Raw genomic sequence first — 23,819 nt, 5'->3', positions numbered from 1 at the left:
GCTAGCGGTTTTTAAAAATGTGTGCTGTTAGAGATTGCATAAAATGCAGTATCTAATGTTCCCACTAGTGTGTTATCGCACTGCAGTATCCATTTTTGTCTTCTGCCCTATTCAGTCAAATGAATGTGGTTAGTGGTATTGTGTGCTGCCACCTGTGTTGTGCAGTGTGATTGTATCCTCAATGTTGGATGGATGTACATCAGTGGAATGGTGCAAAGGGTAGTAAAACATACGGTATGTGTTGTTTACCCCAGTCTTATGTGGCCTCTGCCTGCTTGGGACCCTAAAGAAATTATATCCTGGACTGAAAGAATGGTGGTATTATGGCTAGCACTTTTGCATTGCAGCTCCTAGGGTCCCAAGGCTCGTTATAGAAGACTAGTGACCTTAGCCTGTTTAAAAACGGGCTAGGTCTGTCTCCGCGCGTCTGCTGCGCGTATGCGCGCTCCCACCCGTCGCACGCCCGCTCGCACACCCGCCTGGCTGCGTCCCTCTCGTCTTCCCTGTGTGAGGCTGGGTCCGTGCTGCGCACATGCGTCGTAGCAAAAAGCACGGACCCAGCTACACTGAGTCAACTGTCCCTGCTACGCAGGGACAATTGCCTATTATTATAGAGGATAATATATAGATAGATTTTACATTCTACCTGTGTTTGTGTGGGTTTCCTCCCCCATCTCAGAAACATTCAGATAAGTTAATTGGCGTGAAACTTTGATAGGGACTATGACAAATGGTAGGGAATAGATTGTGAGCTCCTCGGGGAAACAGCAGCATGTCTATATACCCTTTAAAGCACACTGCAGAAGAAGTCAGTGCTATATAAATTCAAAATAATCACTTGCTTGCAAAATAGGATCCACTATTAGAGGAGATTGTGGGAAAGAGTGCTAGCAGTAAAATGGCAGTGTTCAGCATTGTAGTAATATTGCCTGAGCCATGGATTTGAGAGAGCTGATATGCAGAGATCAGTGCTGAGCTCTGTATGAATATTGCGTGTGCTATGTGTGCGCGAGCGTGTGTCAGCAGGCACTGGAATGTACTTATAAAGTGAAGACGTTTTTCTCCTAAGAACAGAGATTATAGCGAATGCTAAGATATAATTCGGGGGAATTAGTGTCAGCTGATGTACTGCACTGACAACGCTACACCCTGCCAGACGCGCACAAAGATGTAAATATTTACAGTGAATTCAGGGATCTGTGCCTTTAATATAGGCCATGTATGGATGTAGAGGACTTGCAGATCCTGAGTGGCTGGAAGTAACCTGGTATCTTATACACGTTATATTCTTTTACCAGAATCCTGCCAGTCTGGGTTCTCTGTCCTGCCTTTTTCAGCATAGGCGAGTATAAGTATGATTGGTTGCATCTCGGCTCTCTGTAGCAAGTCAAATTTGGCCTACTTTATACTCACTAATGACTATTTGGATGGCATTCAGCTTAGATGCAGATGGCTGTTTTCATATTTCTGTGCCCCTTGTTTGTAAACATGGTGGGGATGTCATCATAGCGGAATTGCTGGGAACGCAATATGGAGCATGCTCGAGTGATGAGCAGTAAGTATGTCAGGGCTATGTTAAGGTCTTACCCCAGCATAGAAAGTCATGGATTGTGCGGGGGGAGAGGGAGGGCGAGTTAGGGGGGATTTAGTTAGTGCACAGCGGCGGGGATGCAGCGGTTTAGGTAGGACAGTAATGTTAAACACATTTTTAAAATAAAAACACGATTTATAGGAGACTTCAGTCAGTGTCTCTTTAATTATAATGTCTCTTTATTGTAGTGGTTTTTATGAATGTGTTCATTATTAAGCTATGTACCCACCTGGCGATATTTCCAACGACCGGCCATTTTTACATGACATCGTCAGGTGGGTACAGAAGCACGATTGCGAACGTCGCGCGATGACTAAAGACCGACATGGCGGATCTTTAAGATCCCCGATGACACTGCGCAAAGTATCGCGATTGCTGGAAGTCTCGCTTGCACAGCCGTGTACATCGCATGAGCTGATGCTTCACCCGCCAACAGGAAGAGGCATCGCTAGCGACTGTCGTCAAGGGGACGTCGCTGAACCCATCGAGCGGTGAGTACGCAGCTTTACTTTGCCCACCAATTTAGTGCTTCTTTTTACAGTACCCCTTTTATAATGTGCTCTATTATACTACTCCACAAAAATGCCAAGGATCCCCTGCAGAGTTCTCAAGGAACCCTGGGGTCCCAGGCAACCCTGGTTGAGAAAGCCTGGTGTACACCAATAAACAAAACACATAATTGGTGACAAAATACAAAATCGCTACAAAATACAGAATTGGTAATGACAGAGACAACCGTAACATGATGAATGAAATGTATAATGATTTCCAAGATACAAAAAGGGGAAGAGAGCCCTGCCCTTGCGAGCTTAAAATCTAAAGGAATAGGGGGGAAACAAGAGATGGGATAGTATACAATAAACATATAGAGGCAGTGTGTTTTAGGATATCTGGTAGGAGTGCAATTTTGTCTTAGGACAAAGGGGAAGTGGCCGTGGCCTAAGTTAGTATATGCTTGTCGGAGAGCATTTTAAAGGTAACAAAGGTTGGAGAGAGGCAGATGTGTTGTGGGAGGGTATTCCAGAGGAGGGGTGAAGCGTGTGCAAAATCTTTAAAGCGTGAATGTGAGGACGTAATTCTAGAGGAGGACAACAGAAGGTTGTGTGCAGATCTGAGATTGTGACTGGGTTGGTATCTGCAAATTGGTGAGGAGATGTACAGGGGGGTAAGATTGTGGAGAGCTTTGTAGGTTAGGGTTAAGAGTTTGAACTGGATCCTCTGGTTAATTGGTATCCAATGAAGTGCTTGACAGAGAGGGGCAGCAGAGGAAGACTGAAAAGAAAAATGAATGAATGAGACGAGCAGCTGAGTTCAGTACAGATTGAAGCGGTGACGGTATGTTAATAAATGAATATGTCAGCCTCCATATTTTCTCACTACAGGATCACTTTCAAGTTTAAATATAGTTTTGATATATATTGAGAAATAATTTTATTTCATATACCATACTTCCTTGCTTCTGTGCTTTCAATATGTAAATGTTTAATCGTATAGGTCTGTGAACGTTTGATCAGTATTTTTCCAATGATTTGTAAATGGGAGTGTCTACCACAATTACCATAACTATAATGACTTCATGCGTGCCATTATTGTAGTAAGAAATACTGCACCTAGCATCCTGTGCAAGTAGAGAAGTGGTATGTGGGCTTGCTTTGCACACTGGGAATGAGGTGTGCTAGGTGACTGCAGACAGAGAGAAGAGTATGTGCTGTCTGACTGTGCAGGCAGAGAAAGGTTAATGTGCAAAATGGATCTGTAGGCATAATTGAGGTCATGTGGAGTTTGTTTTACAGATAGAGAACTGTCAATGAGCAGGCTGGATGCACAGAATATGAATCGTGCAGAATTTTTGTGCAGGTAGGTAAAGAGGTTATGTGGAGTAATAGTGCAGGCAGAGAAGGGGCTATGTGCAGGATAGCTCTAATTAGCCCAAGAGGGGTAATATACAGACTATTTGTGTAGGCATGAGTGAACTTATTTGCAAAATGGTTGTTTAGGCGTTGATGAGGTTATGTACAGGTTGGTTGTCCTGGCAAATATGGAGTTGTGCACAGGATGGTTATGGCAAAGGTGGGGTTATTTGCTTGGTGATTTTGTAGTCAGAGAAAGGCAGGCATGCATACTGGGTGGCTGTGTAAGCAATTCAGTGGTTATGTGCACTTGGAATTTTGCAAGGAGGCAACGGGTGTATATTCTGGCAGAAAAAGGGTTATATGCAGGCAGAGAAAGCAATATATTGTGGTTGGCTTTTTACGCAGAAAAAGAGCAATTTGCTTGTAATTGTGCAAGTACAGAAGAGATAATGTGCTGAGTAGCTGTGTATGTAGTTAATATAAAGGTTATGTGCAAGCAAAAATGGGGTTTTGTCATAGGTAGGCTGCAGATTGGACAGAGCAACTGCCATTCACTAAATGCTGTTGAAAATAAATAAATCCCTGAGAATCCCCACATGAAGAGATGGACTAGTCCAAAACCTGTCGCTTCTGTCAGATTTCTACTACCTACTGTAAGTGACAGCAACATAGGAGAAAAATAATTTAGGGCTCATTTTACTCTGGAAAAAACGTACTTCTTATTTGTCTATGTTTGCACGTATTTTAACTTTACAATTCGCCATGGTGCCCCTCTAAGTGCTGGATGGCTGTGCAGGCAGGATAGGGGTTAACTGCTTATCTATGTGGTTGTCGGGACAGAGAAGTGGCCATGTGCTATGCTAGTTCTAAGTGGCAGACAGAAAATGGGTTATTTATGGAGTAAGGCCTTGTTCACACCTAAAAACGCAAACATTTTGTGTTTTTTGTATGCTAGGTTTTTTTGTGTTCCCGGCACTCCACTACTGCACGCTGCATTTTTGAAAAAGCGATTTTTTTCTAAGCGCTTGGCCAGAGCGGTTTTGAGATTCACTCCCTGACGCAAGTCAGGAAGTGAACTCTTTGCCCTGGAAAAGAATAAATACAATCGCCGCATAAAGCGGATTTGTGAGCATTTAGCACTCTTCCTATATCTTCCATTATAGCAAACACGCCCCAAAAATGGTACAGACACTGCTTTGCTGAACGCACAGCACACAAACCGCGCTGATATGAACCTTCTCATAAAGATTTATTGCATAAGCGTTTGTGGTTTTTTTTTTTTTTTTAAATCGCCTGCACTTGAAAAAAGACCGATAACGCCCCTAGTGTGGACGAGCCCTTACTGTGCACACAGAACAGGTTCTGTGCTTGATGGTTTGTATGGGAAGTTATGTGCTGTGTGGGTTTGTGGGAAGGGTAGAAGTTGGCTGTGGCTGTTCAAGAAGGGAAGCAGGTTTGTGCAGGGGGATCTTGCAGGCAGGTCGGCAAGGAATTATGACTATGCTGGCAAGGCAGGGGTTGTCTACCACCTGAAAGCTACACAGGCAACGAAGAGGCAATGTGCAAAGTGGTTGTGCAGACAGGAGTAGCTTTGAGATGTGTGGGTATTCAAATAGAAAAGTGTTATATGCTGACTCTGCAGGCGGATGAGTTATGTGCTGAGTAGCTGCTTAATGGAAAAAGTGATTAAATGCTTGGTTTTCATGCAGGTTTTTGTGCAGCATGGTTGTGCAGGCAGAATGGGATTATTTATATTACAAAATTGGTGAAGCAGCGCTCACAAAAATTACAAACGCATGCAATCGGGTGCCTAATCAGCCCCACAAAGGCAACCTTTTCCCAAGCAGGTCTGTATAAAGTTCAATGTATGCAAGTCCCCTAAGCCAATATGGCAGGAGACTGCAGGATGAAACCGCCAACAAGACTTAAATGAACGTTGGAGCGCTGCGGAACACACTAGGTTACACTATTTACACGCTAGGTTACACTAGTCCAGTCAAATCAAATATCAATATCCGCACTCTCCCTCCAGCAAATATCTTCCAATAGCAATGGATGAAGTTAAGAAAGCCCTTCACGCGTACAGATTCACCAGATCGAAGGGTCTAACGACCAGAATTCACATTGGTGGTGTGGGCCCTCCCGTCGCCTCTCCGGTAATTTGTATGTCGTTCCTGTCCCTCTCCGTCTGGCGTGGATTTCCTCCGTTCTGCACAGGCTTGCAGGCTCTCTGATTCGGACTCAGCTTGTGAAAAAAGTCAGAGGACCCACCTCTAATAGTGTATTACTTCTTTATTAAAAGATTCCTTAAAAACAAGGCTTTAAAAATCAGCAGTGCAGCGAGGCTAGCAAGACATGTCTCTTATAGGGGAGTTAGCTCCCGGGTGGCCATGTCCCTCCTTAACAATGCCTCCGCTCACGCTCTCTATCTCTGCCGTTCTAAAAAAACTTGCCTGGGTTCACATAACAAGTGACGCCGCTCATTGACAAGTCTATGCGTGTTAACTCTGCGCCATGCGCATGTCCACAACTACTTCGCACGGAGGCTCCGTCCTACACGTTGCGCTGATCACAGCTCATCAGGGGCTTAGCGTAGTGACTTATCGGCTTCCCTTACAATACTGTAGTCCCTCCCCACAGCCCTCCAAGAAGTAGCTCCTCCTTCGCAGGTTAAGTCCAATCATTGTTTACTATCTTCAAGGTAGCAGGCGCACACTTTTTATCCGGGATTGTGTGTGATCTAAGCTAATTAATTACAGAAATAGTATTAAGTACAGATCTTCTCACACTCCTTTATAAACCTTACTACAGGTCACGATGGGAAAATGTAGAAATTCAAATGGCACTAAACACATCACGTAAAATTTAAAGATACAGGTCTAACTTCTTAAGCATTATTCAGGAAACAGTTCATATCAATATTGATCCCCTTTGGTTCAAGAGTGTCTGGCTAGTATATCCATTTGGTTTCCCGCCTGGACAACTCACGTATTTTTATTACATCCCTGCCATGATTGATTCAATATTTCTATACCACACATTTTCAACCGGCTCAGTCTGCATCTATGGTGGTTTACAAAGTGTCTTGGGACACTATGATTAATATGCTTTTTTTCAATCTTATACTTGTGTTCACACAACCGGGCCTTTAGTTCTCTCCCTGTACATCCCACATACTGCTTCCCACACTCGCAGCTTAAAAAATAAACCACAAATTTACTGCTACTAGTGATGAACCCCCTTATTTTAAAACTGCGTCCGTTACTTGAAGATGTTATTGTAGTTGTCCTGGCTGTCAATGCAGCCCGGCACAAACTACATGTCCTTCAAGGATAAACTTTTTCAGGTGGTTTTGCACAGCTGGGTGCCAGTATTGATTTCAAATTATTAGCTCTCCTATATACAAATTTGGGCCTATTAGGCACAATAGACCCCAATTGTACATCAGCTTTAAAGATGAGTTGTCAGCCATGCTATCTCAGGAAAAAAAACCAAATATATAAGTAGATATGCTTGCTCTACTTACATAACATATGTATTGCACTGTCCACGTTATGATTCCTGTGAATTTTATAATGGAAAAGTAGAGAATCCTACTCTAGACAGTTTCCATTTCCATATATACTGTGGCTATTTTGAAGCCAGTCGTGATGTAATATTCACCCTTAGTCTCCTCTGCCTGATTTGCCCGCCCTTCACTATAGAAAGCGCATTGTTTCAGCCTGAGAAATTTTGGCCAATCGGAGAGGAACAGAAGTGTTTGAGAGAAAACAGGAGGGAAAGAGGCTTCAGCCAATCAGCTGCATCAGGCTGAGGTGAAAAAGAGAAGCAAAAAACGACAACCCAGCATGCCCGGCAACTTCTCTTTTGTGTACCAAATTTTCTGTGTACCAAATAAGTCATGTAAACTGGGAATGATAATTTATCAACAAGAAAAGTAGTAGAATTGATTTTTGATTTTATGCCCGACAGTTACTCTTGAAAGAGAGGCAGAGACGAAGCACCCCATGTATTTTACCATATATATCAATGGGAACATGACAGTAAACACCTACTCTGCTCTATGTTTCATTCTTCTCTGCTAAATCTGCCTGTTATCAGCCCTGATAAGAATCCCCGACTGAGCATTCAGTCTAGCTTTCACCGGAATGGTTATAGCTGAGTCAGTCTTCTGTGATGTCTTTTCAAGCCCAAGTCTGCCCTCTTGTGGCTCTGCTTTCCTGCTATTTATCCTCAAAGCAGCAAAGCAGAGCCACAAGGGGGCAGACTTGGGCTTGAAAAGACATCACAGAAGACTGACTCAGCTATAATCATTCCGGGCAAAGCTAGACTGAATGCTCAGTCGGGGATTCTTATCAGGGTTGATAACAGGCAGATTTAGCAGAGAAGAATGAAACATAGAGCAGAGTAGGTGTTTACTGTCATCTTCCCATTGATGTATATGGTAAATTACATGAGGGTGCTTCGTCTCTGGTTCCCTATAAGTATGTTCCAGTGTCTGTTGATTATTTTTTCCACCTCTCTATATTGTTGATCAAAACCGGTGGTGAACTGGAAATCCACTCTGGTTTGTTTTTTTGTCTTATTCTGGCACACCTGTTCCCTTGGTAGACAAGCTACTCTCATTTTTTTGACATATACTCTCATGGTTATATCCTCTATCTAGAAAACTTTGTTCAAGGATTTCAGATTTTTCCATATAGTCCTACTGATATGAACAATTTCTTTTAATTCTCAGGAATTGACTCTTAGGGACCGATTTAACCCAATTTGGATGATAACTATCGGTCCCTATATAGCCATTTCCTGTCTGTGTCTTTTACAGTAGGTACGGGTCCATAATTTAGGCACCCCTTTACTTCCAAGTCCAGAAAATGTACTTTGTCATAGTCACATTCCATAGTCAACTCGATATTTCTATCATTATGATTTAACTTATCGATAAATTCCTTCAATGACTTTTCAGGGGAATTCCATATTATTACCTAGGTCGTCTATATATCTTGCCCATTTAACTATTGCGGAGGAGGCGGGGCCCGCCAGAACCTCCTCCTCCCAAACTGCCATGAAGAGGTTCACAAAGCTTGGTGTGAACCCCCGCCCCCATTGCACATCCTTTTATCTGCACTAAACCTCTGGTTAAAAACCAAAAATTACTTTTCAAGGCAAATTCTGGTAACCTGATAATAAAGTCAACCGGAATCTCGTTTAGACCTGTCTTTTGCAGATAAAACCTTGTTGCATCTACCCCTGCCGCACGGGGAATGTTTGTATATGTTGCGGCCAGAACCCGAAGTCTGGCCACTTCGGGTTCTGGCCGGTCAGATCTAGAAGTGGCCGGCTCATGCGGCCAATGTTCAAAATGAAGCTTCCCTGCGGACTTTGGCCGGCCAGAACGCGTTCTGGCTAAGAGTGCCCGGTGCTCCAACGTTTTGACCTACGCGTCGATTTTGTCTACTTTCCCTTCTGCGCGTGCTCAGTACTTTCCACGCCCACTCTGCATATGTGCATTTAGGTTTTCTAATTTCCCCTCATCGGTTTACCCTACGGGTGTGCGGAGTAATAGCCTGTGGCTGGAGGGAGTGCAGCGGCGTGTGTGTACCAATGAGCAGACCCCTTTCTAGGGGCCGTGCAGCCGCCCTGAGCATAGATGAATCACCTATTTCTGCTACATTTTCATACTTATTTCCATTATTACCTTAATAGCAATAACATACAGTGAAACTCATAAACAATCTCCCTATATCCATAGTAGGATATTTCGATTTGTAGGTCACCTCAATGGAGTTCTCCATCATTCTGTCATTAGCGTAGGTTATTTCGACAATATAGGACAAAACGTTGGAGCACCGGCCAAGTCCCGAAGTCCCCTCACCTCTCCCCCGCTGCCTGCACTTCTCAGACCTCACATCAGGACGACCCGGACCAGAGAGGCAGAGCAGCGCGCACACGCGACCCGCAAGACGCATGCACTTCCATGCTGAAGTGACGTCATTGCTCACTTCCGCATGTGAAGTGTATGGGTCAGGGCGGGTAGCGTGCGCGCTGCTCTGCACCTTTCCACCGCTCTGGTCGCCCTGATCTGAGGTCAGCAAATAGCGCAGGCTGCCCCCCCACAAGCCATGCAAAGCGCACAGCAAATCCCTCCAGCCATGCAAAGCACCCTGAAAAGCCCCCACCCCCCACAGCCATGCAAAACTACCCCAGCCATGCACAGTGCCCAGCAAAGCCCCCCAGCCATGAAAAAGGCCCAGCAACCCCCCCCCCCCCCCAGTCATGCAAAGCGCCCAGCAAATCCCTCCCCCCAGCCGTGCAAAGAACCCAGCAAATCCCCCCCCAGCCATGCAAATCGCCCCAGCAATGCCCCCCCCCCCCCTCCAGCCATGCATAGCGCCCAGCAAAGCACCCCCCCAGCCATGCATCCCCCCTCATCTGTGACTAATCGCCACTGTAATTTGATCTCTCCCCTGTGTCACCTGACTGCCACAGCAGAGCAGCCAATGTAAAAGCACAGGATGTTAACAATATGTCAGCTCCCAAGAAAGCAGGATGTAAACACACTGCAGATTTATTGCAGGATTTGTAACAGCTGTATCTAAGTTAAATGCTTTTCTTTAATAAAAAGATTATTATGCTGTATCTTTAAGAGCAGAGAGGAAGTTCCGAGTACCATTCATGATGCAGGACAGGACCCGGGATGCTCTGGGATTTGTGCGTTTTGAACTTTGGCTGACTGACTTTGGCCATTTCTAGAACTGGCCGGCCAATGTCAGAAATTCCCAGCATTTTGGACTTTGGGCGACGTCAAATCGGCCAGTTCTAGAAACGGCCGGCCAATTCTAGAATTGGCCGATTTCTGGTTTTGGCCGTAACATATATAAGGATGACACATTTGCACAAAGCATATGTGCCTCTATGTTGGCCTTTTGTAATACCTGGATGGCATGTTTGGTGTCTGAGGAGATATGGCACCATTGCCACAGCCGGCTGCAGCATGTCATCCAAGTACTGGCCTAACCTATGGGTGACCGACCCCATCCCACTTATAATACAATACAATAACATTTCTATAGCGCTTTTCTCCCATAGGACTCAAAGCGCTTAGGCTCTCTCAGATTCAGTAATTGGTAGTAGGGTGAAGTATTCACACGACAAAAGTTATATTTCTGCAAATGCCAGACTGAACAGGTGGGTTTTCAGTCTGGATTTAAACACGTCCAGAGATGGTTCTGTCCTGATCTGTTGAGGTACGGAGTTCCAAAACATAGGGGCAGCATGACAGAAGGCTCTGGGACCAAAAGTTTCCAAGTGGACTCTGGGTATGACTAGATTATTGGAACCTGTGGATCTGAGAATGCAGGGATTGCTACGCAGCTGCAACATTTCTTTCATGTATCCAGGGCCTGGATTATTCAGTGATTTAAATGTCAGTAGGCCGATCTTGAATAGGACCCTCCATTCTATAGGTAGCCAGTGGAGGGAGTGCAGGACTGGCGTTATGTGGCAGTGACGGGGTTGGTTGGTTAGCAGTCTGGCAGCACTATTCTGTATCAGCTCTAGGCGGTACAAGTCCTTTTTTGGAAGGTCAGTGTAGAGAGCATTGCAGTAGTCCAGTCGGGAGGTAATGATGGCATGAACTAAAGTTGGTAGATCTTCTGGGAGGATAAGGTGCTTGATTTTTGTGATGTTCTTAAAGCGGTATCGTCACCATAAAAATCAAATTTCAACAGCAACTGGTCTGAGTGTATTAAGTGATAAAGATGCTAAGCCTGCATTCAAAACTTTTTCTGCTGTTATGTTTTGGACTTATCACATACTTAAAGGGATACTGTAGGGGGGTCGGGGGAAAATGGGTTGAACTTACCCGGGGCTTCTAATGGTCCCCCGCAGACATCCTGTGCCCACGCAGCCACTCACCGATGCTCCGGCCCCGCCTCCGGTTCACTTCTGGAATTTCCGACTTTAAAGTCAGAAAACCACTGCGCATGCTTTGCCGTGTCCTTGATCCCACTGATGTCACCAGGAATGTATAGCACAATCCCAGTATGGTCTGTGTCTGCGCAGTACGCTCCTGGTGACATCAGCGGGATTGAGGACATGGCAACGCAGGCGCAGTGGTTTTATGACTTTAAAGTCGGAAATTCCAAAAGTGAACCGGAGGTGGGGCCGGAGCATCGGTGAGTGGCTGCGCGGGCGCAGGATGTCTGCGGGGGACCGTTAGAAGCCCCGGGTAAGTTCAACTTATTTTCCCCCGACCCCCTTGTGACGCCGGGCGACGCCCAGTCGTCCGAGGATTCGCGGCCGATTGTCCGATCGCAACCGTGATCGGAAAACTGACATTCTTTATTTTTAAAATAGAAGTTTTTCCTTCCTGCCTTCCCCCCCCTTTTGCCATGAGGGCTGAATGGGCCTGCGTTAGCATATGGCTAAAGCAACCTGGTTTAGCAAGAAATCCTGTTAAGGCTCCCGGAAAAGCTCTGGTGACACTAATGTGCTAATTGGGCAGAGCTGAAATACCAACAGAGTCTATTCAACAGGGGAAGCTAGCACAGCATGAGGTCTATTGACACCTACATTCCTCCCAGTCTTGACGGCACCGACTAAACTGAGTATGGAATGCATGGCGTTGATAACTTTGTCACATTTTGCAAATACCATCCATGGGAGGAATATGAAAATTACATAATTTTGTTTCCCTAATTCTGTAGAATATGGTGATACTAGACATAGCCAGGTAACCCGAGCAGGGGCTGAGATATGAATAATGGGGTCCCCGTGCGCCCAAATATTGCAAGTTTGATGTCCTATGAACGTGTATTCTCAGCCCAATCTGAATATGAAATCGGTTTGCATGTGCGACAAAACCCCGGCGGGGTATGAAATTGGACATATTTTGTGGATGGCTGGAAGTTCCTCCCCTGAGAACTCACTGCCTGACACGCCCCTGGGCTGAGCTTGAGACTCCGCCCAGAAATGTCAGTGCTCAAAACTGATTGCATGAGGACCCCCAGCCAATTCCCCCACTTTCCATCATACCGAAAAGACTGCCACTGCTTGGGGAAATAGCAGTGGCCATCTTGCAGGCGGAGCAACGGCCATGTGGTTCGGCCATATTGCGAACTAACTGCAACAAAGGAACTTTGTCTTTTCCCGAACGGACTTTCCACAGAATCATAAGTATTCGTTCTTTTTATCCCTTTTTCTTTTATGTACTGTGTTATCACTGTCTCTCATCGTTTAATTGTTCACGATTGTCTGTATATATTAATTATTTATATTGTAACAAATAAAGGCTTGTTAAAAGGTCTTTACCTCTCAGTAAAACCTTCTATTCAGTATACACAGACGAGACCTAAACTTCCGAAGGGACGCTACTGTTTTGATAGATAGATAGGAATTGCACAGTTTTAACCGGTTGTTTGTTTCACAGGTCTATAGCCAGTTAGCAGTTATCTCTGGGCTGATAGAAAACAGAGATGGTGGCAAATCTACCCCTGGGTTGGAGTAAAAGTGTATTTTCGTAACCTCACAGGCTCCCTACTGCGTCGTGACGCTCAAACTCCGCCAATTCTACGCAGATTGCGTCCATAGCTCTCAATCTGTGTGCTAGAATCGGATCGGACGGTTTTGCGTGTTCACGGCCAGTGGGGCTCTTGTGACACCCCTACAGTATCCCTTTAAGGAACACTGGCCCTTTAGTAGTCGGTGCCATAGAATTGCATGCTGGGTGTTCTTTTTATCTATAATCTATTCCTCCTCTTCCCTTTATTTCCCTGCCAGCTGCTTATCTGAAACCTAATCCCCTACTCACTTGTGTTTACAAGCAAGGCTGAGGTGACTCAGCGATTTGGAGGAGACAAGAAAAAAAGTAAAGGGCAGAAATGACATCACGAGTTAGCCTTAACTGTGGGCAAAAGACATAGCCCCCACCAGGAACAGAATTCTCGTAATTGACTATATAACATTCACTGAAATTAAAACGTGGACAGTATAATACATGTGTTATGTAAGTAGATCAAGTGTTTATCTACTTATATATGTGGGGTTTTTTTCCTGGCATAGTATGGCTGATCCTACTGCTTTAAGGTGAAAATAGGATGATTTCACCACAGCAGAGATGTGAGTTCTGAAGTTTAAATCCATATCAATTAGAACTTCTAGGCTACGCACATGATCAGAGCTGTGTAGATCCGTGCCTCCTATTCCCAGTGGTGAAGACTGCAAGTTAAGTTGTTTTGTTGTCATGCGCTGCCCTCCGATCAGAAGGACTTCAGTTTTGTCTGCATTTAGTTTCAGCCAGTTGTCATTCATCCATTGCTGTAGTTCATGTAAGCAGGCGTTTATAGTTAGAGTTGGGTCTGTCACACCAGGCTTGAAGGAAAGATATAGTTGGGTGTCGTCCGCATAGCAGAGGTATGTCAGGCCATGTTTTTATGATCGGTCTCCCAGGTGGACATACATTCTCTCAGGCCTTCCTTTAGGATCTCTCGCAAATTATCATAATATTCTAGTATTCTAGTGTGGGATCCTTCTGTAATTTTTTTATAGGTGGATTCATCATTAACCAGCCTTGCCAGTTCTTGATTGTATTGCTCATTGGTCATAATGACAATCCCCCCCCCACCCTTATCTGCAGGTCTTACTACCAACTCATTGTCATCCAAACTTTTCTTAACTGTTGTGGGCAATACATCCCCTTTTCTTTCTGTGATTTCTTCTAAATTTCTACACACCATCCTTTTGAAAGTCTCCACAGTACTTCCCACAGGAGCCCCGTGGGGTTAAAGATAGAATTATTCCTCAGGGTGGTGTGCCTATACTGATCCTTCTGCCCCCCTTTCCAGGTGACTGCAGGTTTATCCAGAAAATATTTTTTTAGTATTCAATCTCCTGATACATTTGTTGATGTCTATATAAGTTTCAAATATATTCAGGGAATTCTTTGGTGCACGTTTCAAGCCTTTGGATAATATTTTTAACTCTTTATTTCCCACTTGACTTATTCTTTCTTTCTTTCTGTCCCCTCTGCATCCCCTTCTGCTCTTCTCTTTTATTTGATTTGATGGGATTATTTATATGATGGCTATGCAGGCAGTGAAAGTGACATGAAAATACCAAGTAGCTCTGCCGGCAGGGAAAGTGTAACGTACTTGACTGTTGTTTAGCTAGGGATGGGGTTATGTGCAGAGTGGATGTACAAACAGAGAAAGGGTTTTGTGCTGGGTGGTTTGCAGGAAGAGGAGGGATCCTGTACTGGGTGTTTATGCTGGCAAGGAAGAGTTAATGTGCCAAGTAGATGTGCATGCTGGGAAGTGGTTGTGCATGTGAGAATGGGGTTAAGTGGAGAGGGTACTGCCAGGGAAAGTGTTTTGTGTGTGCTGGCTGTTTAAATGGGGATCTGAGATTTATTTGCATGTTCTTGTTTACCCAGATATTGGCATTATATTTTGTTTATGGCTGATATCTACACGATATATGTTTGTAAATATATCTTATTTGCTTTAAAATCGAATAAAAAGATATGTTATAATTAAAACAAACCGGGGATCTGTTTTTTTGCATGTTGGCTGTGCATGTAGAGAAGCTGTTTGCTTGGTTAGCTGTGCATGCAGGGCATAGTTGTAACAGGAAGAGAAGGGAACATTGTGCTGGCAGGGAAGGGGTAGTGCGATAAGTGGCTGTGTATGCAGTGAAGGTATATTTTATGGGTGGTTGTGCAGATGGGATGGGTTACCTACATGGTGGCTGTGCACACAGGGAAGTGATTATAGGCTGGATTATGGTTCATATAGTACAGAATTTATATGCTGGGTGACATAGCTGGGGGAGAAGGGGATATTTGCTGGGTATCTGTGCAGTCAGGGATGGGTTATGTGCTTGTGGAGTAATGAAATAGGAAAGAGTGTATATACACATCCTGTACACACCATCTTGCACATCCATCTTCCTCTGCCGACCCATACAACCTTCCTCTGTACATCCCCTTCCGCTTTATGAAACACCAAAACATTAATCTGTGCTTCCAATGGTCTTCCTGTAGTTGTTGCTAATTCTTAACTGACATTGCCTTACAGATCTGCCAACAGGATGGGAGGAGGCATACACCTTTGAGGGAGCCAGATACTACATCAAGTAAGTGATATTGGCTGTAACTGCAGTGTTTTTAATGCTGAAACCATGAAACCATCAATATGAGTTAGCAGAGGTAGATATTGGACAGCTCTATGATTTGGTTGTGTCCCTGTGTTTGGCAAAGCTGGACCTGGTAGAGTTTTTTGAGCTGGAACTGATTCTAACTGTTGTTGATTGGAAGAGATGAGGAAGAGCTTACTGTGTGTTTTTTTTTTTTTTTTTTTGTGTGCAGCTGAACTTGTTCAAAGTTATGTAGATGAACACGAGGTAATAGCAGCTTCTGGCTGCTGTGGGTGGGGTGCCATAAACACGTTTTGTTTGATGTAATGAATTGGTGGTGTCGCTGCAGAATTAGAAAAAAAAATGGCACTTATTTTTTACATCAGATATATCGTATTATATATACAGAAATGCAAGAATGTTGTTCTGTCCATGTTCAACAGCCAAACACAATTGATTGGAAATTTGTCAAGGCTTTCTTCTGTCTCTGAATGGATAGAGAATGCTGTGTTCATGTTCAGGATATCTCTTATCTGGACACAGGTATTGCTGAATTCAGGTGGTGAGGGGAAGTTTCCCCAGTAGGTTTATAGAGAAGAACCGGCACTGAGATTCACCCTCTCCCACGTCATCTAGAATGAAAACTTCAAAATTGGGCTGGGTTCACACATAAAAGGTTTCCTATCAGTTTTTGACAGTTGGCATGAGTTTTGTATGAGTTTACTATGGCTGTGTTCACACATAAAATGTGTACATTTCCGGTCCAGTCTAGTCCTGTCACTTTTGTATTAGTTTTCTAGGTGTACAGTTCCAATCCTGTCAGGTGAAACTGATGAAAAAAATGACAGGATTGGACTGGGCCAGAAATGTACTTTTTGCAGTTGCAAATGCTGCATAGATTTCAGAAATGTGCTGTTATTATAAAATTGGGGGAGGGGAGCAAAGCATTTTCTAGCTTGGAAATTGTCAGGTTCTTGTTGTAGTCTTTGTTCCTGTGAGCAAGATGTTGTTCATGGCTATCCTGGTTCTACCAGCATCTGTGTAAACCTGAGGAACCTACTGGTTTGTGCCACAGAGGCTTTTTATTTGTCTGGCCTAGAGCCCTGCCTGTTGTAGCTGTCTGCTTCCTAAACATCTATAACAACATTTAGATACGCCTTGCAATTTATTTTTAGGATTATCTTGGGGAACAGAAGAATTTGAGAACTTGTGTTTCAAGTACACTTATCCTTTTCTTCTATTGGTTATCAAACATCTAGCTGCTGTTCTGTTGGTATCGCCTCAAAAGGGTTGGCTGTAATGGGTCAGGCACTGTTGTAATAGGTCAGTTATATTGATAAGCTTGGGAATATGAAGCCTCTCACAATGACACTCTCAAGCCCAATCTACACGATACGATTCTTTGAGCGATTCGATTACGATCCTATTAAATCCGACATGTCCGATCGGGATTCCATTCCATTCAATTTGCCATTGCAAAACAATGTCAAATCGAATTGAATCGAATCCCGATCGGACATGTTGGATTTAATCTGATCGTAAATAGAATCGTAATCGAATCACTCAAAGAATCGTATCGTGTAGACGGGTCTTCAGAGGCAGGAAAACTCGACTGAAGCACACTATCTTCCATGTACAATCAATATAAAAGGCAGCTCTGGATGTTTGCTTTTTATAGTGTGCTCTGCTCAGAAAATGGCAAAGCAGTGGAAATGCACCTGATTCACTAGCCCTAATTAGGGCCTATTTCCACTAGTTCTGCATCAGTTTTTCTGCATCCAGATTTCTGGATGTGGCTTTTTAGGGCCTGTTTCCACTACACACAGATTCTGGATGCAGAAAAACTGACTCCAATAAATGGCTATGGGAAAATATGCAACAGAAAAATTGTTTAGTGGAAACAGGCCCATAGGCTTTCATTGGAGTCAGTTTTTCTGCATCCAATCTGCGTGTAGTGGAAACAGGCCCTAAGGGCCCGTTCACACTGCACGCGCTTCCAGCCGCGTTTTGGAAACGCGTGCAGGTGGCCGACACGCAGGACATCAGACATTGCATAGAGTGCAATGTCTGATGTTCACACTGCATGCGTTCCGGACCTGTGCGGTCCGGGAATGCATGCTGCACGCAGATTTTACAAAAACGCGCGGCTGTCCCATTCACTTTTCAGTGATGGCGTGCGTTCGGACGCGTTGCGGTCCGCATGCGTGGCCGTCCGCATTTCGCAGTCTGAACGGGCCCTAAATGCGATTTTTCTGAGGTAGATTTCTGCATCGTGCATCTGTTTTCCCATACAATGAAAAAGTTAGTGGAATCAGAACCATAGACATTCATTGGAGTCAGTTTATCTGCATTCAGAATCTGATGCAGAAATCTGCAACAAGCCATCCATAATTTTTCTGCATCAGAAAAATTGCGTTTAGTGGAAACAGGCCCATAGGCATTCATTGGAGTCAGTTTTTCTGCATCCAGAATCCCCGTGTAGTGGAAACAGGCCCTAAGACTGAGTGGGTATTCTGATTCTTGTATTTGCTCATCAGTCTCTTTAAGCAGCAGTTTCTGCAGATGAATATTTTTCTTCTCTCTGTGCGGCTGTAGTGCCCTGACAGCTCTCTGTGCAGCAGGTGTTTCAGGCTGCTTCTGTATTGCAGAGTGTGCGTCCCTGGGGTCAGCGGGTGAATTAGTAGTCAGGTAACGCCGGCTGAAGAAACGCTCTGATCCTGGGAGGAGAAACATATGACTCATGGAATGAATCTTATTGAGAAATCTTGTCAGGCTTCTACATGTTGTAGAAAAATCCAACACTGAGACAATGGCAGTCTTGGTACCTCTAAATGATATATTGAGAGGGGCAGCGCCCTCCCACCATCACTAAACACCACCTCCCCAGCTTTAATAGCAGGAGATTAGCAGTGACTGTCCTAATGAGAGGGCATACTCTGCCTCCAACTCTTCACACCACAAGCCAAGCAATATCTGCTGATGGGGAATGCTGCCAGACACCACCCTGAACCCCTCAAATTCTGATAACTCAAGGTGTTATGCATAAATGGGGACTGTGTCCCTTCCTTTCTATAATTTGTGCACCTCTTGGTCACCACTGGGAATGGAGGGTTAATTACAATGGGAAGTTTTATTTTTCTCTGACTCCTCTCCTGGGATATTGGGGGGTTATCTTTGTCCCACGCCCTCCCTGTCATATCGTCATCCTCTGAGAGATGCTCACAGAGCTCCCATTAGTTTATTCATATTTTCTAGCTGAACATCCTGTTTCTTTCTCAGTTCCCATGATCCCACATGTCACATGCTAAACAATGACATCCCCCTGGACCACTGGGTGTTTGTGCATGTGTCTGTGTATATGTGCTGTGTGTGTAATGTGCAATTCATATTGCTGTGGAAAGCAAACTAAATGTGTCCTCAGTGTGTATGTGTGTAGCATGTACCATATATATGGTATACACAGCTTTTTATTTTTATTTTGCAGAGCTCATCATAGATGATGCTCTCGTTATGAAGTGTCTTGACAACGTACGCACACGCACACACGCTCTTTCTCACTCTCTCTCGCTCTCTATCTAAGTTCTGGCCAATCTGTGAACTCCTGACCAACTCCTTACATCTCACCAGTTGCTGAGGTTAACTTTTTTTTTTATAAAGTTTAAGCCGTATTTGACCCGTAAGTGGAATTTGGTGATGTGCCTCTCTATGGAAGAAAATTTTCTCTAAAGATATGTGCTCATGTTGCATATATATTTAAATTACAGTATCCTTGAGCTCCCTTGGGGAGGAATATCATTTGCAGGTAGTAGAGGGGGGAGCTGATAGGTCTTGTATTCCCCATGAAAAAAAGTGATAACGAATACAACACAGGTTGTAGGAGGTGTAGGTTTGGGATCTCATGGCTCACTTATTAAACAATGTGGATGTAATATTAGGTATACACCATTCAATTTCCTGTCAGATCGACGGGTCGAACCAATCATTTCCGACATGTCTTATCAACTCCCAATTGATAACAGGATACATTTTGTGCAGTACTGATTTGAAAATCTATTCCATTAACAATTATAAGCAGATCTGACATAAAAAATTATCGGTTCAATCTGTTGATCTGACAGCAAATTGAATGGTGTGTACCTAGCCTAATGTATAGAGAGTTAGGTAGCAATGAAGAGAACTGAGACTTAATATTTGTACAAATAAGAGTCCAGTCAGTCTGCAAGTCTCCAGGGCAGATGCTTTTTTCTTTCCCAAACACACAGAAGGATCAGACAGGTTCAGCAGCCACTGTCATCATAGCGTCTGGGAGACCTGAATCGTGGGAGCACAGCAGGACTGTCGGCACTCTCTCTGCAGGTGAAGTGTGTGGGTGGTGTATTGTCCTGATCCCCTCTTCCCCCCCCACTATGATAATTATATAATGGACCCCGTGTAAGGGAACACAAGCCTGACTTATCCTACAGAGGATTCATGGCCCGCATTGGCCCTTTCTCTGTTCTCACTGCTCCTGGCTGCAGCATCACCTGTAACCATGGCAACCAACCGAGCTCACACATCTTATTACGAATAATTCTCTGATTGGGGGGGGGGGGGGGGCAGCATTGCGGCGTGGGAACCTGCAACGTTTACATGTCTGTTAACAGCATGGTTATGTGTTCTGGGCTCCGCCCCCTATCATCACTGCACTTGTCTTATGTAAGATGCAAAATTTATTTTTCAAACAATATACGTTGACATACAAACAGAAAATACTCAGTATAATTTATACATGCATATACAGTCAGCCTACATTAGCAAAATGTATACATTGGTTTACAGTCCGAACATATTGAAAGTATGTATGCATGGAAATACAGTCAGCAGATGCTGAAAGTAAGTTATACATCCATAAACATCAGCCTCCATATCAAACATGCAGATGTGGACAAATTTGTTGGGTCTTCTTACAGCTCATTAACCACTTAAGTACCAGTGGTCTCTGCCCCCTAAAGAACCAGAGACCGCTGGTACAAGAAACAGTGGAAAATGGACGAATCACCGTCACCGCTGCATGTCGGGAACCTGGGCCACCCACTCTGCCGTCTCTATGATGGCAGAGTTCCTGTGAGCCGGTCTGGAGCCGCTTTCATTGGTTCCTGACCCTGCCTATCAATGTAAGCCAATGGGAGCCTCTTATGTTGATATGTCAGGAGCTGCTTTCATTGGCTCCTGACCCTGCCTATTAATGTAAGCCAATGGGAGCTGCTTACGTTGATAGACAGGGTCGGGAGCCAATGAAATCGTTACACTGTTATAGAGACGGCAGAGCGAGTGAGCTGCGGCGGGGAGACAGCGGCGAGATTGTCAGGAGCGACGAAAGCGTTGAACGTGCGACGACGGATTGAAATCTACACCCTGGCAGCCAGGTAGCCAGCAAAACAAGGCGTAGATTTCAATCACTAAGGTCCTTAAGTAGTTAAAAAAAGAGTGTTATGTTTATATCATAATAGGTTAGGCATATTTTTGGCACCCACAGAAAAGGTCATAAGGGCTCATTCACACTATGGGCTTAATTCACCAAACCATGATAACTCAAATACCACACCTTATCAAAGATATCACACCTTATCAAAGTTAACACGCCTTATCAGAGTAACATAGAGAACGCTACAAACCCACAGGGGCTCAGGGCAGGACGAGTGCCTTTGCCAATTAGCAGGCATAAGTTCGTAGCGCTCGCTATGCTACTCTGATAAGGTGCGATATATTTGATAAGGTGTGATATTTTAGTTATCACGGTTTAGTGAATCAAGCCCTATGTGCATTGCAGTCAATTTTGATGCACTGCACATAGTGTGCGATGGACATTCATTTTTAACATTCACAGTACAGCAGTGCATTGCTGAGTAGTGTATTTCAATGCAGGGAAGTGATTAGATCACACTATGCATGCGCAGTGCATACTAATAATAGTCTATGGGCACATAGTAACGCATGCTACATGTGTTTCAGCGCATGGATCATGCAGATAAGCCCAACTGAATCAGCTGGTTTCCTTACCCTCCACGTCACTTACCCTGGAAAAAGAAACCACAGTGGTTTGACAATGTAGTTAAACAGGTGGAAATGCATGGAAACGCACGATTAATTGCACAAAAACTCACTGATAAATGCATGCATTTTTACTTTACATTTTAATGCACTTCAAACGCATTTACTAGTGAGAATGAACCCCAAATAGCTGGATTAAGCTCGATTCACTCTCAACTATTTAAAAAAATCAATAAAAAAAATTCTCATGGCGTCCTCTTCTCCTTCTCCGTTTGCCCTGGAAAGTCCTCCGTGCCGGGGCCAGCTGCCAGATTTTTCAAATATTACAATCCATAAGAAAAATTGATTGTAATCCTAAAACTGTAAAACAAATTTAAAAAATTGTATGGTGTTTGGCCACCTTTGACCTGATGGTCTTTTGAGAGATTGTAATTGGTTAGGTGTATGTTTATTTACTGATTTGTACTGTCCTTGCCTCTTCTGCATGCAAAACTGACTCCTGAAAACATCTACACAATCCTTCATGCTTCTCTACCCTGTAATAAATATATGTGATCTCCATGCATGTTTGAAGTAAGGGTAGTAACACACTAGACAGAATCGCATATGTGTTTTCCTCTATGTGCTATGGGAAAAACTCATGCGATTCTGCCTAGTGTGTTGCTTACCTAAAAGTCATTGGGTTGTCTGATGAGGCCCAACTGACCAGTGTTCTAAGGTTCTCTTCTAGTAGGTGGTGGCTGCAGGGCAGTCCCTAATTAAAAACTAGAATGCTTGTGTAGGCTGTCTGAGGACGTGTATGCAGGATGTAGTCCCATCTTATGTGTTCGTATGGATGAAGTCGCATGTCTCTCCAGGCAGAAAAAGAAACAGTCAGAGGAGAGCAGTTGCTATGGGTTATAGCACTTTGCACTATCCATGCTTTTGGGATGTGAGGTTTAATAGATGTTCTTGGAGTTCAAATATTGAGGCAGGTGGTGTAGGCTGTGTGCATGGCGTGGAGGGCTGGGTGATGATAGTTTTGTTTAGATGTCTTTTTCTTGAGGTTTATGAGCTTCTAGCAGCTGACATATTTGATGGATGTGACATTCACTTGCTTTGTTCATAACTACATGTATGGGATAATAACCAGGGATAGCTACAACTCAGCAGGACATGCTGGGATTGTCCGTTCACATCTGGCTATGCAGAGATTTTCAAAACCTGCAAAAGATTCTTCATAAATGTATAGGTACTTGTGGCATGCTGGGACTTGTAGATCTAGGAAAGTTTTCATTGTCCTGCTGACTGGGTATGCTGAGACTTCTAGAAAGGTTGGCAAGGTTATGAGGCTTGTTGCTATGGAAAGACAAACTGGGGATCCTGGAACTTGTATTTGGGTAGAATCTGGCAGTGACCCATATCCCCATTCTCTCTTACATTTACTTTCCTATCTATCCTCCTCTCTTCCTCTCTACCCTGATCTCCACTCTCCCCATCTCTTATTTATTCTGTCTTGTTGCTCTCCTCTTTTTCCCTCTCTCCTCTGCACTCTACTCTCACCTCTTTTGTCTCTTTGCTCCACTGCTCACATCAGTCCTTACCTCCACTCTGTTCCTCCCATGCTGGGCTGTAACTGATCCCTATAGGAATATTTTCCTTCTTTCTTTCCTGACATCTAACCCTAACCCCCACACCCCCCATCATGTTATCCCTTTCCTGACAACTAGTTCCCCCCCACCCAAATGTCAACCCATTGAAGACGTCCAACCCTAATCTCTCTCCTTAAGCCTTAAAGTTTCATGTTCAATACTTACCTGGGGTTTCCTTAAAGAGACTCTGTAACAAATTTTTCATCCTTTCTTCTATCCTATAGGTCCCTATGCCTGTTCTAATGTGGTCTTTCCTACTTGCACATTGGCTGTGTTATCTCTGTTATATGATCTAATCTTCTCTCATCTGTCGGGTCTGGCTGGAATGTGCTGTGCTGTTTGTGATTGGTTAGAAGCTATACACACCCTCTCTAGGCCCCCTGCAAGCCCTGTTTGACTCACACACTCTGCTTACTTGAGCCTATCACAAGCTTTTAGCAGCCATGTCTTTTGTTTGTAAACACTGCCTAAAACTGGTAATTACAAGCCAGGTTTGTAGCAGAGAGTGGCAGAAACAGCACAGAGTGGCCCAGGAGAACATAATGAATAGAATGGTATTCTTTTTTTATTGTAAGAATTTTA

The 23,819-nt window shown here is 44.0% G+C and overlaps 1 protein-coding gene across 9 annotated transcripts in view; it reads left to right on the top strand.

The window, feature by feature from the left end:
- LOC137564051 (pleckstrin homology domain-containing family A member 5-like) overlaps positions 1 to 23,819 on the top strand; it is a 272,573-nt gene that overhangs the window by 5,704 nt on the left and 243,050 nt on the right. For 8 of the 9 annotated variants that reach the window (XM_068277364.1, XM_068277357.1, XM_068277358.1 and 5 more), the window contains exon 3: positions 15,519 to 15,576. In XM_068277364.1, the coding sequence (XP_068133465.1) occupies positions 15,519 to 15,576 (58 nt within the window). Of the gene's footprint in view, positions 1 to 15,518; positions 15,577 to 19,838; positions 19,933 to 23,819 lie in introns of all 9 variants that reach the window. The other variant, XR_011030499.1, reaches the window with a different exon arrangement.

The sequence above is a fragment of the Hyperolius riggenbachi genome, chromosome 3 (genome assembly GCF_040937935.1).
Source record: "Hyperolius riggenbachi isolate aHypRig1 chromosome 3, aHypRig1.pri, whole genome shotgun sequence".
NCBI lineage: Eukaryota > Metazoa > Chordata > Amphibia > Anura > Hyperoliidae > Hyperolius > Hyperolius riggenbachi.
The sequence above is the reverse complement of the archived record's forward strand: the minus strand, read 5'-3'. Positions and strand labels throughout refer to the sequence as shown.